This window comes from Carassius gibelio, chromosome A6, assembly GCF_023724105.1.
Source record: "Carassius gibelio isolate Cgi1373 ecotype wild population from Czech Republic chromosome A6, carGib1.2-hapl.c, whole genome shotgun sequence".
Classification (NCBI taxonomy): Eukaryota; Metazoa; Chordata; class Actinopteri; order Cypriniformes; family Cyprinidae; genus Carassius; species Carassius gibelio.
In genome coordinates, this window is record NC_068376.1 from 20,554,141 (window position 1) to 20,569,778 (window position 15,638).

General features: G+C 37.5%; 1 protein-coding gene across 2 annotated transcripts in view; it reads left to right on the forward strand.

Moving 5' to 3' along the window:
* Positions 1-15,638, forward strand: part of LOC128015666 (low-density lipoprotein receptor-related protein 8-like) — a 147,610-nt gene that overhangs the window by 93,167 nt on the left and 38,805 nt on the right. For both annotated transcript variants that reach the window (XM_052599709.1, XM_052599708.1), the window contains exons 5-7: positions 11,098-11,481; positions 13,415-13,540; positions 14,801-14,923. In XM_052599709.1, coding sequence (XP_052455669.1) covers positions 11,098-11,481; positions 13,415-13,540; positions 14,801-14,923 — 633 coding nt within the window. The remainder of the gene's footprint in view (positions 1-11,097; positions 11,482-13,414; positions 13,541-14,800; positions 14,924-15,638) is intronic.

The window sequence follows — 15,638 nt, forward strand, 5'->3', positions numbered from 1 at the left end:
TATCGTTTTTTTTTTTTCGTCATTACTTTTAAAGCGGTGGCATGGAATTTAATTTTCTCATAGAATTAGAACATTTTTAAAACTTTTGGTTTGAATAGAACTTAAAGGGGGGGTGAAATGCTATTTCATGCATACTGAGTTTTTTACACTGTTAAAGAGTTGGATTCCCATGCTAAACATGGACAAAGTTTCAAAAATTAAGTTGTACGTTTGAAGGAGTATTTCTGTTCCAAAAATACTCCTTCCGGTTTGTCACAAGTTTCGGAAAGTTTTTTTTCGAGTATGGCTCTGTGTGACGTTAGATGGAGTGGAATTTCCTTATATGGGTCCTGAGGGCACGTCTGCCGGAAGAGCGCGCGCTCCTGTATAGCAGAGCACTGAAAGGCTGAGCACAGACCATCACTGATCAGAGCGAGAGCGTCGCGAAATGTCACAAACGGAGTGTGTTTTTGGTTGCCAGGGCAAGACAACCCTGCACAGATTACCAAAGAAAAAACAGCATTAAGGGACCAGTGGACGGAGTTTATTTTTCAGAGCATCAACGGAGTTGTGCAAGTGTTTGTGTTTGTTCCCTGCATTTCCAAAATGCTTGTTTTACAAACAAAGCCCAGTTTGACGACGGATTTGTGTATCGTTTATTTCTTAAGGATGATGCAATCCCAACGAAAAAGGGTCACGATTGTGTGTTGGAACCACAGGCGGTGAGTAAAACTGCTTAAAATATCTCTGCCTCCTTGTTAGTGCATCCGCCTCCCATCGGAGACCCGGGTTCGAGCCCCGCTCGGAGCGAGTCGTTGCTGCTGCTGCTCTCGTTCAGTTTCAGCCTTCAGAGCTGTCACAGCTTCCAAAACGCTCTCAACGCAAAAGCCTACTCGCGTTGTGATTCTTTAGCTCCGCCCACACGTCACGCCTCCAGTCGCTCGTGTTTTTCCGGGAAAAATCGGTACAGACTATCTTTCTCTTATGAATATAATAAAACTAAATACTTTTTTGAGTTATGAAAGATGCAGTACTACTCTATAGGTACTCAAGATTAACAGGATATTGAGTGAAAATGAGCATTTCACCCCCCCTTTAATGATCTCACCAAGTCACAATGTTTTTGGTCAACCCTAGAGCACAGGACTACTGGGAAAATCTGGTGTCACAATAAACGTCAGTTAATTCAAGTCACATCCCTCAGTTGATTTGCTTGCACTGCACATGGACAGGAAAAAGCAGAAATCTCATGAGCTGTCAGTTTCAAAAATTGTCATGTCCAGTTCGGTCCTGAACTGCAGTAAGTGAACGGTCACAGGATGTGATTCACTCATGTGAACAGCTGAACTCTGTGTGAACAGAACAAGATTAAGCTCTCAAGCTGAAGAGTGACAACCGTATTTAACTAAAGCGTGTATATGGCAGTTAAAAATTAATGACATCCAGTCACTTTGTCACTGCAGATGTTTGAACATGTTTTTAAGGGAATATATATATATATATATATATATATATATATATATATGTGTGTTTTTTTTTTGTAAGAATAACAATATTTTTTATTGGTTATTCTCAGCTCCTTTTATGCATATTAAATATTGGAGTGTTTATGTTTTATGCTGTAATATAAAAGGATTTATCACCGTTATATTTGTGTTATTATCTCTGACACTCTCTTTTTGTCTCATTCTATGTCCTCACTTCTGCCTCTCAATGTACCACACAGACACCCACTTGATTCCAGCAGAACCATCAGAAACTGATTAGGAGAAATACGAAAACCACAAAAATAGATTACTATATGAATCTCTAGAGTATCTAGATTTCTGTATTGAAGTTTTAACATTATGAGAATTTTACATATTACCCCAAACTAATCAAGGGTCTCCAAACAGACTCTTAATTTAGCAAAATATTTCTAATTTTACTTCATACTTAAGTACTGCATTCTCGTCATGTATTAAAAGATCACAGTGAAAGCTTAACTATTAAAAAAGGATGTTTATTACTGAATTATCTGCACCTGGCATGCGTTTGACTCCAAATCCCTGCAAGCCTTTCTATTGCTTGGAGAAGAGTTGCTTTATCAGATCTTGCAGATGAACATTTGCCATCTCCAGGAAGAGATGAACTCCAGAGCTGGATGCAGAAATAGATTTCTATTCCCTCTCCTCTTCCTCTACCCTATCCACACCTCTTCTTTGTCTTCCTCTGCTTCTTACCCTTTCACCAGGGTCCTTGTTATTTTGTTTGCTCTAAATATATTCACATATGTCTTTTATGCATAACAAAGTCATGATGGTTATGTGGGATTAATGTGATCTTCTGTGCTGTGTGTATCACTATAACTTTGGGTATATGGCGCTGTTTTTTTTGTGAACTTTATGATCTGTAGTAAAAGCAGTAGTAACTTTGGATCAAGGGACTTTGTGTATAGTATTTGAGCAAATGATGTATGAAATTTGATACAGTCTAGAAAAATGTAGTCCATTTAGGTCCATTAATGTTATGTAACATAAAGGTTAAAAGCTAAATCTAAGAAAATAATACTCTATGTTAGCATGGGTGCATTAAATTGACGAGAAGTGTCAAATCTATTTAAAATAAATGCGGTCCTTTTGAACTTTTTTATTCATCAAAAAATCCTGAAAAATCATCAATCAAGCAGCACAACTGTTTTCAATGTCGGTAATAATAAAAATGTTTTTTTTTTTTTTTTTGTGCAGCAAATCTGCATATTAGAATGTTTTCTAAAGGATCATGTGACACTGAAGACTGGAGTAATGATGCTGAAAATTCTGCCATTCCATCACTTTATTTTAAATATATATTTAAATAGAAAAGTTACTTTAAATTGTAATATTATTTCACAATATTACACTTCTTACTATGTCTTACCAACCCTGAACTTTTAAACTGTACCCTGGAACAGCAACTCAAATTTGAACTACATTCAATATTTATAACAGAATTTCTCATGACAATCAAACATAAATGTGAAGTTGCATTTGCAGCTCACTCAGGGTCAGAGGAAGGTCATGTTTGCTGTGTGCATTGCTGCTAGCACTGAAATGTACAGGTACTCGACTGTGATCTCATTCTCATATAGCTAGTTTGGCCACACACCAGAGCCTATTCAATCAATTAAGATCGAATGGAAATTGCTGGCAAGCACTGAGGCGTGTAATGTCGATCATTGCCTTGAGATGATGGTGAGATCAGATAAGAGAAGCGAGGGAAGCTGGTGACACTCAGTAGATCCTAATGTGGGAGGATTTGAAGTGCACCGATACAGATAAAAATATTGAAATGGAGGGATAAAATACCAGAAAAGTTGGAAAAGACAAACATGTGAACCAGTATGTTAGTGGTGAAAGAGGTTATGTGTGGGAGTACTGTACAAATTGCACAGAGTTTATGTGAGTGTGTTATTTTTGCTGTTCTTGGTAAGACTTCAATCATACTTTCTGTCTGTCAGTAACTATGTAAATATTAGCTTTTTTAGTTATAAATATAACTGGCAATGTATCATTATATTATTTAATTTATAAAAAAAAAATACTTTTAAATATATAATTTAATTTATTTAAAAAATAAATTTGGCTTCTTGGATGATTTATCTCAGAAGTTTTTGTAAATTTTGAGGTCGCATTATCCATTAAGGATGTCATTTTATGCAGCTTGCTAGGATTCGAAACAGCAGGACAGATCTTCTGTCTTTCTCGCTTTTTTTGCTCGTCTTTCCATTTCCATTCCCAGGCTTTAGCACATCTCTGGGTGCTGTGAAAATTGTCATCACTGAAAAACACAACCGATCACCACCTACAACACCCAGCCTCTGCTGTACCACTGAGGAGGGCCGTAATAATGAAGTATTACAGCATCTATTGAAGCATTTCCTCAAGGGAGATTCAGAGGGGCTAGATGCTACATAAGAATATCTCTTTATTTGATTATATCAGTATCCGCGGGGTTATTACTGACAGCTAATGTGATTAGGGCAAATATTAAATCTGTTTTCATGCATCCATGTAAAATTCTAATTACAGCACTGGCAGAAAGTGTAAGCCGCGCTGTGTTTTAAATATTTTTGGTGTGACGATGTTCTTGGTGTTCATTTATTTCCTGCGTGACATTGAAGCTAATGAATTCTGATATGTGCTGTTCTGATATATGCTAGCACCCTGACTGAAGAAAACAGGAACTCAACATGATTCCTAGTGAAATTAATAAATCATTTACTTTTTGATAATGCCAAAATGAATTTTGATGACATGAGTCTGATGTGTTTTATTCTGTTGTGGACTATTTTGTTTGCTTAGTGCCGTCGATAGAGGGAAGCTTTTGGCCTTTTGTGCTTTATGTGGGTGAGAATGTTGGCTGTACTCAGCACACAGTTGCATGGGCTGAGGTGTTTGCACCCGTGTAATGCCAGATGTTATGCTGAACCTCCGCTATCCCCTGACAATAGCCTGATATTTCCCTTTCATCTGCGCTGCCATTTGCTTATCCACCCAAAGGTAATGCCCCTCTACCCCTGGTCAACATATAGCCGCACTTCAGCGGGTGTGAAAATGTCTTTCCTTTCACCGTAAACAGCTGAAGGCTTGGTGCAGAGAGGTTTTTCCACAGAGCTCTGCTCTAAATGATTTTGTTGCACAGAGGGGTCAGTCATTTTCCAAACGGTATAATAGAGATTCAGACCGTTTCAACTGCTCTCTCAGTTATTTCCGCTCTGTAAAAATGAACCTGACGAGCTTTTTTCTGGTTTTATAAGTCAGATCAGGTTATACGAATGACCAATAAAAATTACTTTTATTGGAATAAACCAAATTATACAGATTGATTCAGACTTCATTCTTTTCTTTGAGTTGGTTGAAACTAGTTCATTCAGATGCTAACACATTAAGCACATTTTAGGTTAAATTAAAGTCAGTTAAAAGATCCTATTGAATAAAAGTTTTAGTTTTCTTGGCTTTTAGTTGATGTGTGTTATAACATTTAAATGCAAGTATACTCCTATTGGCTGACTAATTCACTTTTAGCAGGTCATGTGCGTTTCAGATTTGGCAGAAGCTATTTGCGTTAAGAGCAAATATCGTTGCTATTGTGTAAATAGATGCTGAACTGCCTCTAAATGCTGTTAAACCCTTCATCCCCATTAAATACCCATTTGGCACTTTATTTTTGCTTTTTAACTTATTTTTATTTACAATAAACACATCGGCAAGCTGAAATGTGATTGAGAAATGCAAGAAAATGAGAGTGGTAAAAAGCTCATTCAAATTCAGGTTGGTCACATCAAATGCTTAAAGGGGGGGTGAAATGCTCGTTTTCACTCAATATCCTGTTAATCTTGAGTACCTATAGAGTATTACTGCATCCTTCATAACTCCAAAAAGTCTTTAGTTTTATTATATTCATAAGAGAAAGATAGCCTGTACCGATTTTTCCCGGAAAAACATGACCGACTGGAGGCGTGACGTGTGGGCGGAGCTAAAGAATCACGAGCGCGAGTAGGCTTTTGCGTTGAGAGCGTTTGGAAGCTGTGACATTACCGTTAAGAAAAAACCATCCAAAACAAACCATGGCTAACAGTCAGATTCAGCGTATATTTATGTTCCAGAATCAGATCCCGAGGCTGAAACTGAACGAGAGCAGCAGCAGCAACGACTCGAACCCGGGTCTCAGGCATGGGAGGCGGACGCACTAACAAGGAGGCAGAGATATTTTAAGCAGTTTTACTCACCGCCTGCGGTTCCAACACACGATCGTGACCCTTTTTCGTTGGGATTGCATCATCCTTAAGAAATAAACGATACGCAAATCCGTCGTCAAACTGGGCCTTGTTTGTAAAACAAGCATCTTCGAAATGCAGGGAACAAACACAAACACTTGCACAACTCCGTTGATGCTCTGTAAAAATAAACTCCATCCACTGGTCCCTTAATGCTGTTTTTTCTTTGGTAATCTGTGCAGGGTTGTCTTGCCCTGGCAACCAAAAACACACTTCTTTTGTGACTTTTCGTGACTCTCTCGCTCTGATCAGTGAATGCCTGTGCTCAGCCTCTCAGTGCTCTGCTATACAGGAGCGCGCGCTCTTCCGGCAGACGTGCCCTTAGGACCCATATAAGGAAATTCTGCTCCATCTAACGTCACACAGAGCCATAGCCTACTCGAAAAAAACTTTCCGAAACTTGTGACAAACCGGAAGGAGTATTTTTGGAACAGAAATACTCCTTCAAACGTAAAACTTAATTTTTGAAATGTCAATGTTTAGCATGGGAATCCAACTCTTTAACAGTGTAAAAAACTCAGTATGCATGAAATAGCATTTCACCCCTCCCCCCCCCCCCCCCCCCCCCCCCCCCCTTTAATGCACTGTCCTCCTTCCTTAGACCACTGTCCCTTCTTGGTTTATTTTGTAACATTGTTTGACTCAATTAGACATTAATTAGCAGAGATGTTGTAATTAGACTCTTCTTGAAAAATGGAGCACAAATGACTTTGATGACTCATCCTGCACTGTACAGGTTTTTGTCCAAACAGATAGTCCAGTCAAAATCTTGGAAATGCATCAAAACTTGAATTTACAGCAGAGATTCAGTGAAACGGTAGCTCACCGCCAGATCTACATTACCGGTTTGTTTTTTTCACACAAGAAGAGTCATAAACCAGAGTTCCCAAACAAAATCTTTTATTCCTTCAAAAGCTAACTAACTAAAGAAACCACACCGAGGGCTTACAGAATTACCGGCCTGAACTAATTCCCTGTCCTCTTCAATTTTTCTTTCTTGCTAGTATATCCTCTTTTCCTTACGCTGTGCCTGCAGGTGCTGTTGTCAGCACTGGGAAAAGCTTCATGAGGCAGATCTCATCCAAAGCATCGCAGTCTTTAGCTGCCTCAGTATGTTTGTGGCACCTATTTCCCTCAGCTCAGTGCATCATGGTTACAGTCTTTCTCCCCGGAGGAGGCTAGTCTTTCTTTCTGATACGGGATACTATAATAATACGGACTGATGGAGGACAGTGGCGAATGCATCATTAACTCTGTGCTGACTTGATGCCTCGGGCCATTTGCTGAGTATGGCATGAACCTCAGTGCTAAAGCTGCCCCCGGTGGCTTGTTCTCACAGATATGGGGTAGTGATTTAAATTGAAATATCTTTGGTGTAAGTATTGTGTTAAAAATATTCCAGTCTTCAGACACATTGGGTCTCATTCATGAAACACGAGCAGAAGAAATTTTTGTGTAAATCGCGTGTAAAGTGGTTCTGGCATAAATTTTCGGATTCATTAAAACATTCGTATTTTCCAAATGTTAGCTGGTACAAAATAAATCTACACCTGCTCCCAGCCACGCGTAAATAGTGCGTTAAACGTCTGAACGTTTTGCTCATTAATACGGCTGCATTTTAATTCATAATCGGGTACATATTTACACAGCATTTTGAAAAAAATATTATATATAGTAATTACATACGGTTTTTCTTTTCACTTCTGGGACTGTTCGATTAACAGATGAAACTCTATCAACAGCATCTGTAATATGCTGCAAAGCTTCCTTTTTTTAGGACCTGACACGCCACTATATACGCTTGAAAATAAAACGTGGCATTTTGAATGAACTTCTGATAATAAAATTTCAATTTCTGCAGCTGAGAAATTTAAATGTTTCATTTGCTTTTGAGAAGACATGTTGAAATCCTTCGTTTGGTGTCATAATATGATGCTCATATATAGTTGTCAGTCGGATTTAATGGGCGGGATTTATGGTAATTGAGAGTGAGCGTGCATGCGCATCCCATTTACAACTGATTGGAATTCATTAACACACACACACATTTCACTATCACATCTGACGTTTACGAAGTTTTTGTGAATCAGGAGAAGAGTTTTCGGGAAGTTCTCTTTACGGGCAAATCACTCACATATTTACTCGTATATTTACGAATGTTTCATGAATGAGACCCATTGCTTTTAAAAGGTGTAGTGTGTATTTTTAAACATATACAAATACTTTCTTCTGTTCCGGTTGAATGGACAAATTTAAGACAAATATAGAGGTGCTGGTCATATAATTAGAATATCATCAAAAAGTTGATTTATTTCACTAATTCCATTCAAAAAGTATATTATTGTATATTATATTCATTCATTACACACAGACTGATATATTTCAAATGTTTATTTTGTTTAATTTTAGAGGCTCTGATTGGTTTATTGCACATTACGCCCAAAAAAACACCCATTACTCATTAAGAGAATAGGGACAACCCGTTAAGACCATGTGCCCGGGCGCACAAACCGCTTTTCTGTCGTTAAAATAGCAAAAGTGGATTTGCACACGCCCTGAGTGCACCTGCCCCGTGCACTTTACACTTTGCATTTAGATCGATAAAATAGAGCCCAATAAGTTAATATTTATTATTCTAAATTCATTGCAAATGTCATAGTAATGTCATAAATGCACATTACTTTGTGCATCCTTGAGTAAACTCACATTAGTGAATCAGAATAAATTGTCTATTTGAACAAACTAACTGAATGAAGTAACTTGTTTCTTACTGAATGAATCAGTGTTTTTAAAATAATTGGTTGTATTGAATTATATAGTGACTTACACGTAAGAACAATCACTTGTAAAAACAATCGCTTGTAAAAAAAAAACGGGTTTAAAAAAAATTGGTTGAATGATTCAATGACTCATAAAGACTTGTCACTACCTGCAGGTTCATTTATGTAATTTATAGAAAAAGTTAATGATGAAATGTTTTGTAAAGTGGAAATATCCTGTAGTGTGCCATGCATCAACACATATGTGATTGTCATATATTATACAACAGTTAGTTCTGGTCAAATATTCTGTGTTGTCTCTCTGTGTAGCTGCATGTAATTCTTTCACATTTAGTTCTGCTATATATTTTTCAGCTCTCTGTTGTTTGCTTGTGCGGTTCAAGGCCACAGAGATCTTGTTAATGTAAAGCCCTATCTACTACCTGTCTGTTGTTGGCCCGGGGAATGAGTATTTGACGTTGGTCAGTGGAATTCAATTGACCTGCTTTGAGCTTTTCCTTTCCGTTCTTCTAAAATCCATTCACTGTTGTGCCTGACCTCTAAACGAGATGGCATCAAAATCCACACAGCAGCCTTTGAATGACATTTTTAGGCATTTGGTACAAAACATTAGTTAGTAAAACATTTTTTTTTAAATAGTATTTTGTGGTATATTTCTGTTTTTGTATTTGTGATTGATTATACTTAGAAATGTTATTTATTTTTATTTTTTTTTACGTTTTCTTAAGAACATTTAAGTCCTTGTCCATGAAAAAAACTAAAGATGCTAGCATGCTAATGTTAAATAGTTTTTAGGAGTATGTGGGTGCTAACGCTTATGAAAATTAACAGTGGGTTTATTAAAGTATAAGTGTAGTAACCATGTTTTTTTTTTTTTTTTTGGCTGTTAAAATTTGTATATCCACAGTATTCTTACAAATAGTACAAATACTGGTGGTTAATTTGCGGTTACCATGATTTAAATACAATAACTTACAATAATTATTTTTGGTTTCATTTGTAGTAAAACCATGGTTAATTGTCATAAAGGAAGGTGTTCTGGGTGTTTCAATTAGTTGCAGTTTCTAGGATGTTCTTGTTGGTTTTTGGGATATTTTGGGTGGCTGCTTACTTGCCCAAGTAAACAATCCTGTTAATGCCCCTAGAAATATCTCTGGTCTCTTCTTCAATGTACCACTTAGCAAGCACCACTAAACAATATTTAGTGTAGATTTATTTAGTATGTGATAATATTGTATGCATCCAATCCACACCTTCTGCAAGTGTTTAGTGCTGGGTGGTTTGATTTTCATTCCAGATTGAATGTGACAGTGGTATATAATAAAGCTGTCCATGGTTGTTCTGTTCCTCTCTGAGAGGATGTTGTTTTAGGCTGCTGTCTCCATCCCTCCAAAGACAGGAAGGGTCAGCCAATCCAATCTCCCCCTGCTTAAAGCAAATACAACTTTCCTTCAATGCTGTACACACAAAAAAGATCCAATCACGTTACTTTATTTTAAGAACATGCTACATTTGTTTGCTGCCTTGACCTTGAGGGTGGAGAAATGTAGCATCTAGATAAAATCTACAGTTTCCAGAAAATATTATTACAACTTTCCTCTCAGCTGTTCGATGGTCATTGAAGAAACCTTTGACTGGTCATCAGCAGATGCAGAGCATCCTTTCCTAATAGACTTTGTTGATTGGAAATTTTAATTTTAATTTTTATTATAGATCATTGTTGGCTAATCAGCTTTATAAAAAGACAATTAGCATAATTTCTCATTATTTTAATTGACTTGAAAAGCAACTAGCGTAGGTGACAGAAATGTGAACTACAAATCAGCTAATAAACAAGAAGAATGACCTTTCTGGGAGCAGCACAAATAACATTGATTTTAAATCCGGCTATTCAATTTTGATAATGTCACTGTTTTGTTGGTAAAAGTGATTTATGAGCCCCAGCTGCTCTTTGCAAGTTGTTTGCATATTTACAGGTTTATTGACACAAAGTCACAAAAAATCAGGATCGATTTCTCTCATATACCATCCAGTCAAACATGCTCACACCTGATCACATGCTCGTAAGCCATTTCAAATCCTTTTACAAAACTGGCCTCCGTGAATGTAATACCCAGTCGCCTTACAGCTCTTCAGAACGGTTATTCCGGTGGGGTGGTTGACCCCATTAAAGAATGGACAGGCGTTTACTACAGCACCGTTAAGCCCATTTAGTGTCTGGTGCCAGTGTGGGGCTGAAGTGTGAATCTCAGGTCATCTGCAGCACAGTTGAATCAGTGAGGTCACGGAGCTCACATCAGCACAGGATAGCTCTGTTTGAGCTCATGCTGCATTTGCCATAAATTTCCAGTGAGAAGTGTGGTTCAGTCATTTTACTGTAATGGTACCTCATTGGTTTGGTTATATTGCATCATTAAACAGAAACCTTGAACCTTGAACCTTGAACTGATTTATTGTTTAAGTAATGTTTTTACATACTGTATATGTATTTGAGGGACTTTGAGACTCTGTGTTAATAAAGTACATTCTTTATTTTTCCAGATGCCAAGGCTTGCCCTGCTAAAGAGTTCCAGTGCCATAATCGTCTGTGCGTGGCTCCCACGTTTGTCTGTGACGGGGATGATGACTGCGGCGACGGCAGCGATGAGGAGAAGTGCACGGCAGCCACCGCCAGCACCTGCGGGCCGCACGAGTTTCGCTGTAACGACTCCGAGTGTATCCCAGCGCCATGGAGCTGCGACGGAGATCCCGACTGCAGAGACAAGTCGGACGAATCTTTGGAGCGTTGCAGCCGCAGGACGGAGCCTCAAAAACCCCACTGCACTGCAGGAGAGTTCCGGTGCAGGAGTGGAGAGTGTATTCACCTCAACTGGAAATGCGACGGAGATGTAGACTGCAAGGACAAGTCTGATGAGACCAACTGTCGTAAGTGTATAAGAAGACTAATATTTTTAATATACTGATCATTAAAGGGGGGGTGAAATGCTCGTTTTCACTCAATATCCTGTTAATCTTGAGTACCTATAGAGTAGTACTGCATCCTTCATAACTCCAAAAAATCTTTAGTTTTATTATATTTATAAGAGAAAGATAGTCTGTACCGATTTTTCCCGGAAAGACACGAGTGGCTGGAGGCGAGACGAGTGGGCGGAGCTAAAGAATCACGAGCGCCAGTAGGCTTTTGCGTTGAGAGCGTTTGGAAGCTGTGACATTACCGTGAGGACAAAACCAACCAAAACAAACCATGGCTAACAGTCAGATTCAGCGTATATTTATGATCCAGAATCAGATCCAGAGGCTAAAATTTAACAAGAGTAGCATCAGCAACGACGTCTCTATGTGGTATGTACTGAAACTGTATATATTTGCTTAGCGGTTTTGGAAAATGACTAAGTTCCACTTTGTTGTCTTTTTTTTTTTTTTTTTTTTTTTTTTTTTAAAGCTGTACATGTGGAAAGTGCAGTTTGATGACAACATCGCATGTTGTTTACTTGATGTGCTTACGCGCCGATAGCTAAGTTAACAACACAGAGATATTTGCAGAAGTGCCCTTAGGACCCATATAAGGAAATTCCTCTCCATCTAACGTCACACAGAGCCATACTAGAAAAAACTTTCCGAAACTTGTGACAAACCGGAAGGAGTATTTTTGGAACAGAAATACTCCTTCAAACGTACAACTTAATTTTTGAAACGTTGTCCATGTTTAGCATGGGAATCCAACTCTTTAACAGTGTAAAAAACTAGCATTTCACCCCCCCTTTAACATTCTCAAGCATTTTTCCTAAGGTATTTACATTGGAGAGGATTGCTGTGTGGCAAATGAATGAATGAAATTACTTAATAATCAGTTTTATCACTTTGCTGCATTACATGCTCTTTTTTTTTTGCTCTTTTAGGACAAAAATATAGATCAAACGTATTTTTAAGCAGTGTATAGAGGCAAGAGAGCTGGCATGAGATAAGTTGATGTGCTCTAGTGAAACTGATCACGGTGAATGTTCTCCCTCCGCAGCTCCTCCAAATTACACCGTATGAATGATTAAAGAGATTTTAAAAGACGAATGTGAAAAATTAAGACCTTTCTTTGTCGAACAGCACATTTTTCTTTCTTCAGTGTGTTCGCTTATGCCCCAGAGTAAGTGACTGATTGTTTTTAATCTTCAGAGCTTTTTTTCTGAGGAAACTCTTGTAAATAAGCTATTACCTTGAGATCTGACAGGAGGTAAAAGCCAAAAGCATGTGCTGTTTTAGAACTAAAGTTCACAAACAGAGGTGCAATGTGTGACTATTGTGTGACACACTTTTTACTATAGAAAGTGTGATGGAGTGCTTTAGTGTGCATGTTTTTAACAGCTTTTACCAACATATGGCTTTATCTAGTCCTTTACATTTACTTGGCAGATTCTTTTTTCCAAAGTGACTTATATTTAAATAACACATTTGCAGTGAACCAAAATGTGTTTTAATGGCTGATGTTTAAAAAGATGTCTAAAAAACAAGGTCATATACATTAAATAATAATAAACAAATGTATAGGTATGTAATATTATTTAAAATGTATTTAATTATTATATATTTTATAATATCTTATATACTATCTATTTTATTTTATCACCATCATTTACTCAAAATTAACTACGAATATTTAAAAACAGAAAATGTGTACTATCCATTGACAAGGATGTCAGCAGATTTTGGAATTGAAATTAGGTGGAATGACCACTTCTGGGAATCAGTAAATCATACTCCGCTCTGCATTTTTCCGCAAAATGACCAGATATTGATTATTTGGTAAGGCTGATATATATATCTAACGGAATGATAGTCCTATATAAACCGTGTTTTTGTTGTACAGCTGTGCTGACCTGTCGTCCTGATGAGTTCCAGTGCGGCGACGGCTCCTGCATTCACGGCACTAAACAATGTAACAAAGTGCACGACTGTCCAGATTTCAGCGACGAGGCTGGCTGCATCAACAAAAGTGAGTAACTTCCATCTTCTCCCTTTCCCTATCACTCTTTTGATTAGCTTCTTCATCTCTCCCCTCTTCTAGCAGCATTTTCAGTTCAGTTCAAGATGAAAGACTAGAGTGCATCCAATCATGTAGATCCATAACATGATTTAAGTTGAACATAGGATCAGCATCCTTTGTTGGTCCTAAAACAACATTTCTGTTGATAAGTCAGAGTCCTGTGACTAAAGGGTTAGGTTTAGGGGTAAAATTAGGGCTACAGTTGGTTGATAGGAAGGTTCTTCCAGGACAAACTTTTAAATTTATTTGGATAAATCATGTTGTAATTGCATAATTTGGCCAAAATGTTGATGTCCTTTTTTTTTTTTTTTTACCTTCATGCCATTTCAGATGACTTTTTTCCTCTGAAACACAAAAAAAAGTGTGCTCAGTGCTCTTTCCCATACACATACACTGCTATTCAAATTTATAATTTCATTCAGTAAACAAAGATGCATTAAAATAATAAAAAAAAAAAATGCTAGTCAACACATTAATAATATTACAAAAAAAAAATCTAAGAATCCTGAAATATGTATCATGTTTTCCACATAAGCTACCACATAAGCTATGTTTCCAAGATGGATAATCATAAGAAGTAATAAGACTAAATGCAAAAAAGCTAAAAAATGTGAAAATTTAATCCAGTGTGACCTTCAGAATACATATAAATATTGAACACTTCATTTTAGATTTCAGTCATTTTTACAACATTACTGCTTTATGGTATTTTGACCATAAATGTAGTCTTGGTAAGATATTTCTTTTAAAGATATTTAGACTTTAAAAGCAATGTTCTTTGAAACATACTGTGAGCTGGGGTGCTGTCAAGATCCAGACAGTACAAAAAAAAAAGAAGACCATTAAAGTACCAAATAAGTAGTCCATATGATTTGTGCACTAAATTCCAGATCTTCTGAAGCCATATTTTCCAGCCTGTTTCTCACACAGACCGATTTTATTGACCTTACATGATTTGAGATATAGTGTTAAATTCCACAGACTTTTATGGTGCTTTTATGTTCTTGTTTTGAGCTTGATGGCATCTTGTCACTGTCTGTTGTCATTGTACGGCAAAGAGCAAAATGAAAATTCATGCAATGAGTGTTGTTTGAAAATGTGTTTTGTGTAATGGCGGTTCATGTTTTGTACTCTACATAATTTAGTTTTGTTTATGTGCTACGACTGAAATACCAGAACTGTAAGAACTCTTTATTGTATCCTTGACAGCCACCAAATGTGAAGGTCTGCTGAAGTTCATGTGTAAGAGCGGGGAATGTATCGACAGCAGTAAAGTGTGCGACAGTCTCAAGGACTGCAAGGACTGGTCTGATGAGCCTGTGAAGGAGTGCGGTGAGTTCAGCCACTTTTGCACCAATGCAAACATCCTCAGTTAACTTATCATATATTTGGGACTTTATAAATTAGGTTTCATATGCAAGTATTTTATATGAGATATTTTATATGATGACTTTAATGTAAGTTTTGACAGTGTGGGAAACCAAAGATAGAATTGTAAAAAAATTTAAAATGTTATGCCTGCAGCCAGTGAACTAGGTTCAGCTTTTCCTTTCTCACTTGGAGTGTTGGGTTTGGAGAGGGAAAAGAAATTCTAGACCAGAATTTAAGCTTATATACAGCGTTGGCTTATTAGGGGCTTCAGTTGATCAAGGGCCAACTACCCACAGAGCGATCAGTAAGATCAAAGTGCGAGTCTTCCCTCGGGGGCTATCATACAAGGAGAACGTGCCCAGCATACACTGCTGCCCTCCAGAGAGAATGCAGGTTCCCATAGATCTGTTTTTTTTCTCTCTGTTTTTGTCTTTCATCATATTGGGAAACTGGAATTTTTCTTCGGCGATGAGCTAGAGCTGAAAAAGTTAAAAAAAAAAAAAAACATTTGATGTTAAAATATCTGTATTTTTCCACGTTCAACGTACAGAGACAACTGTAGTAAACCATTCATTGGTCAACTTCCTGAAGAGTGTGAATGCTTGTGGGGCTCTGTTTGTTTGAGCAGTTCAATATCTCAACTTCTGGCTCAAACTGTAGTGTGGAATTGGAGTAG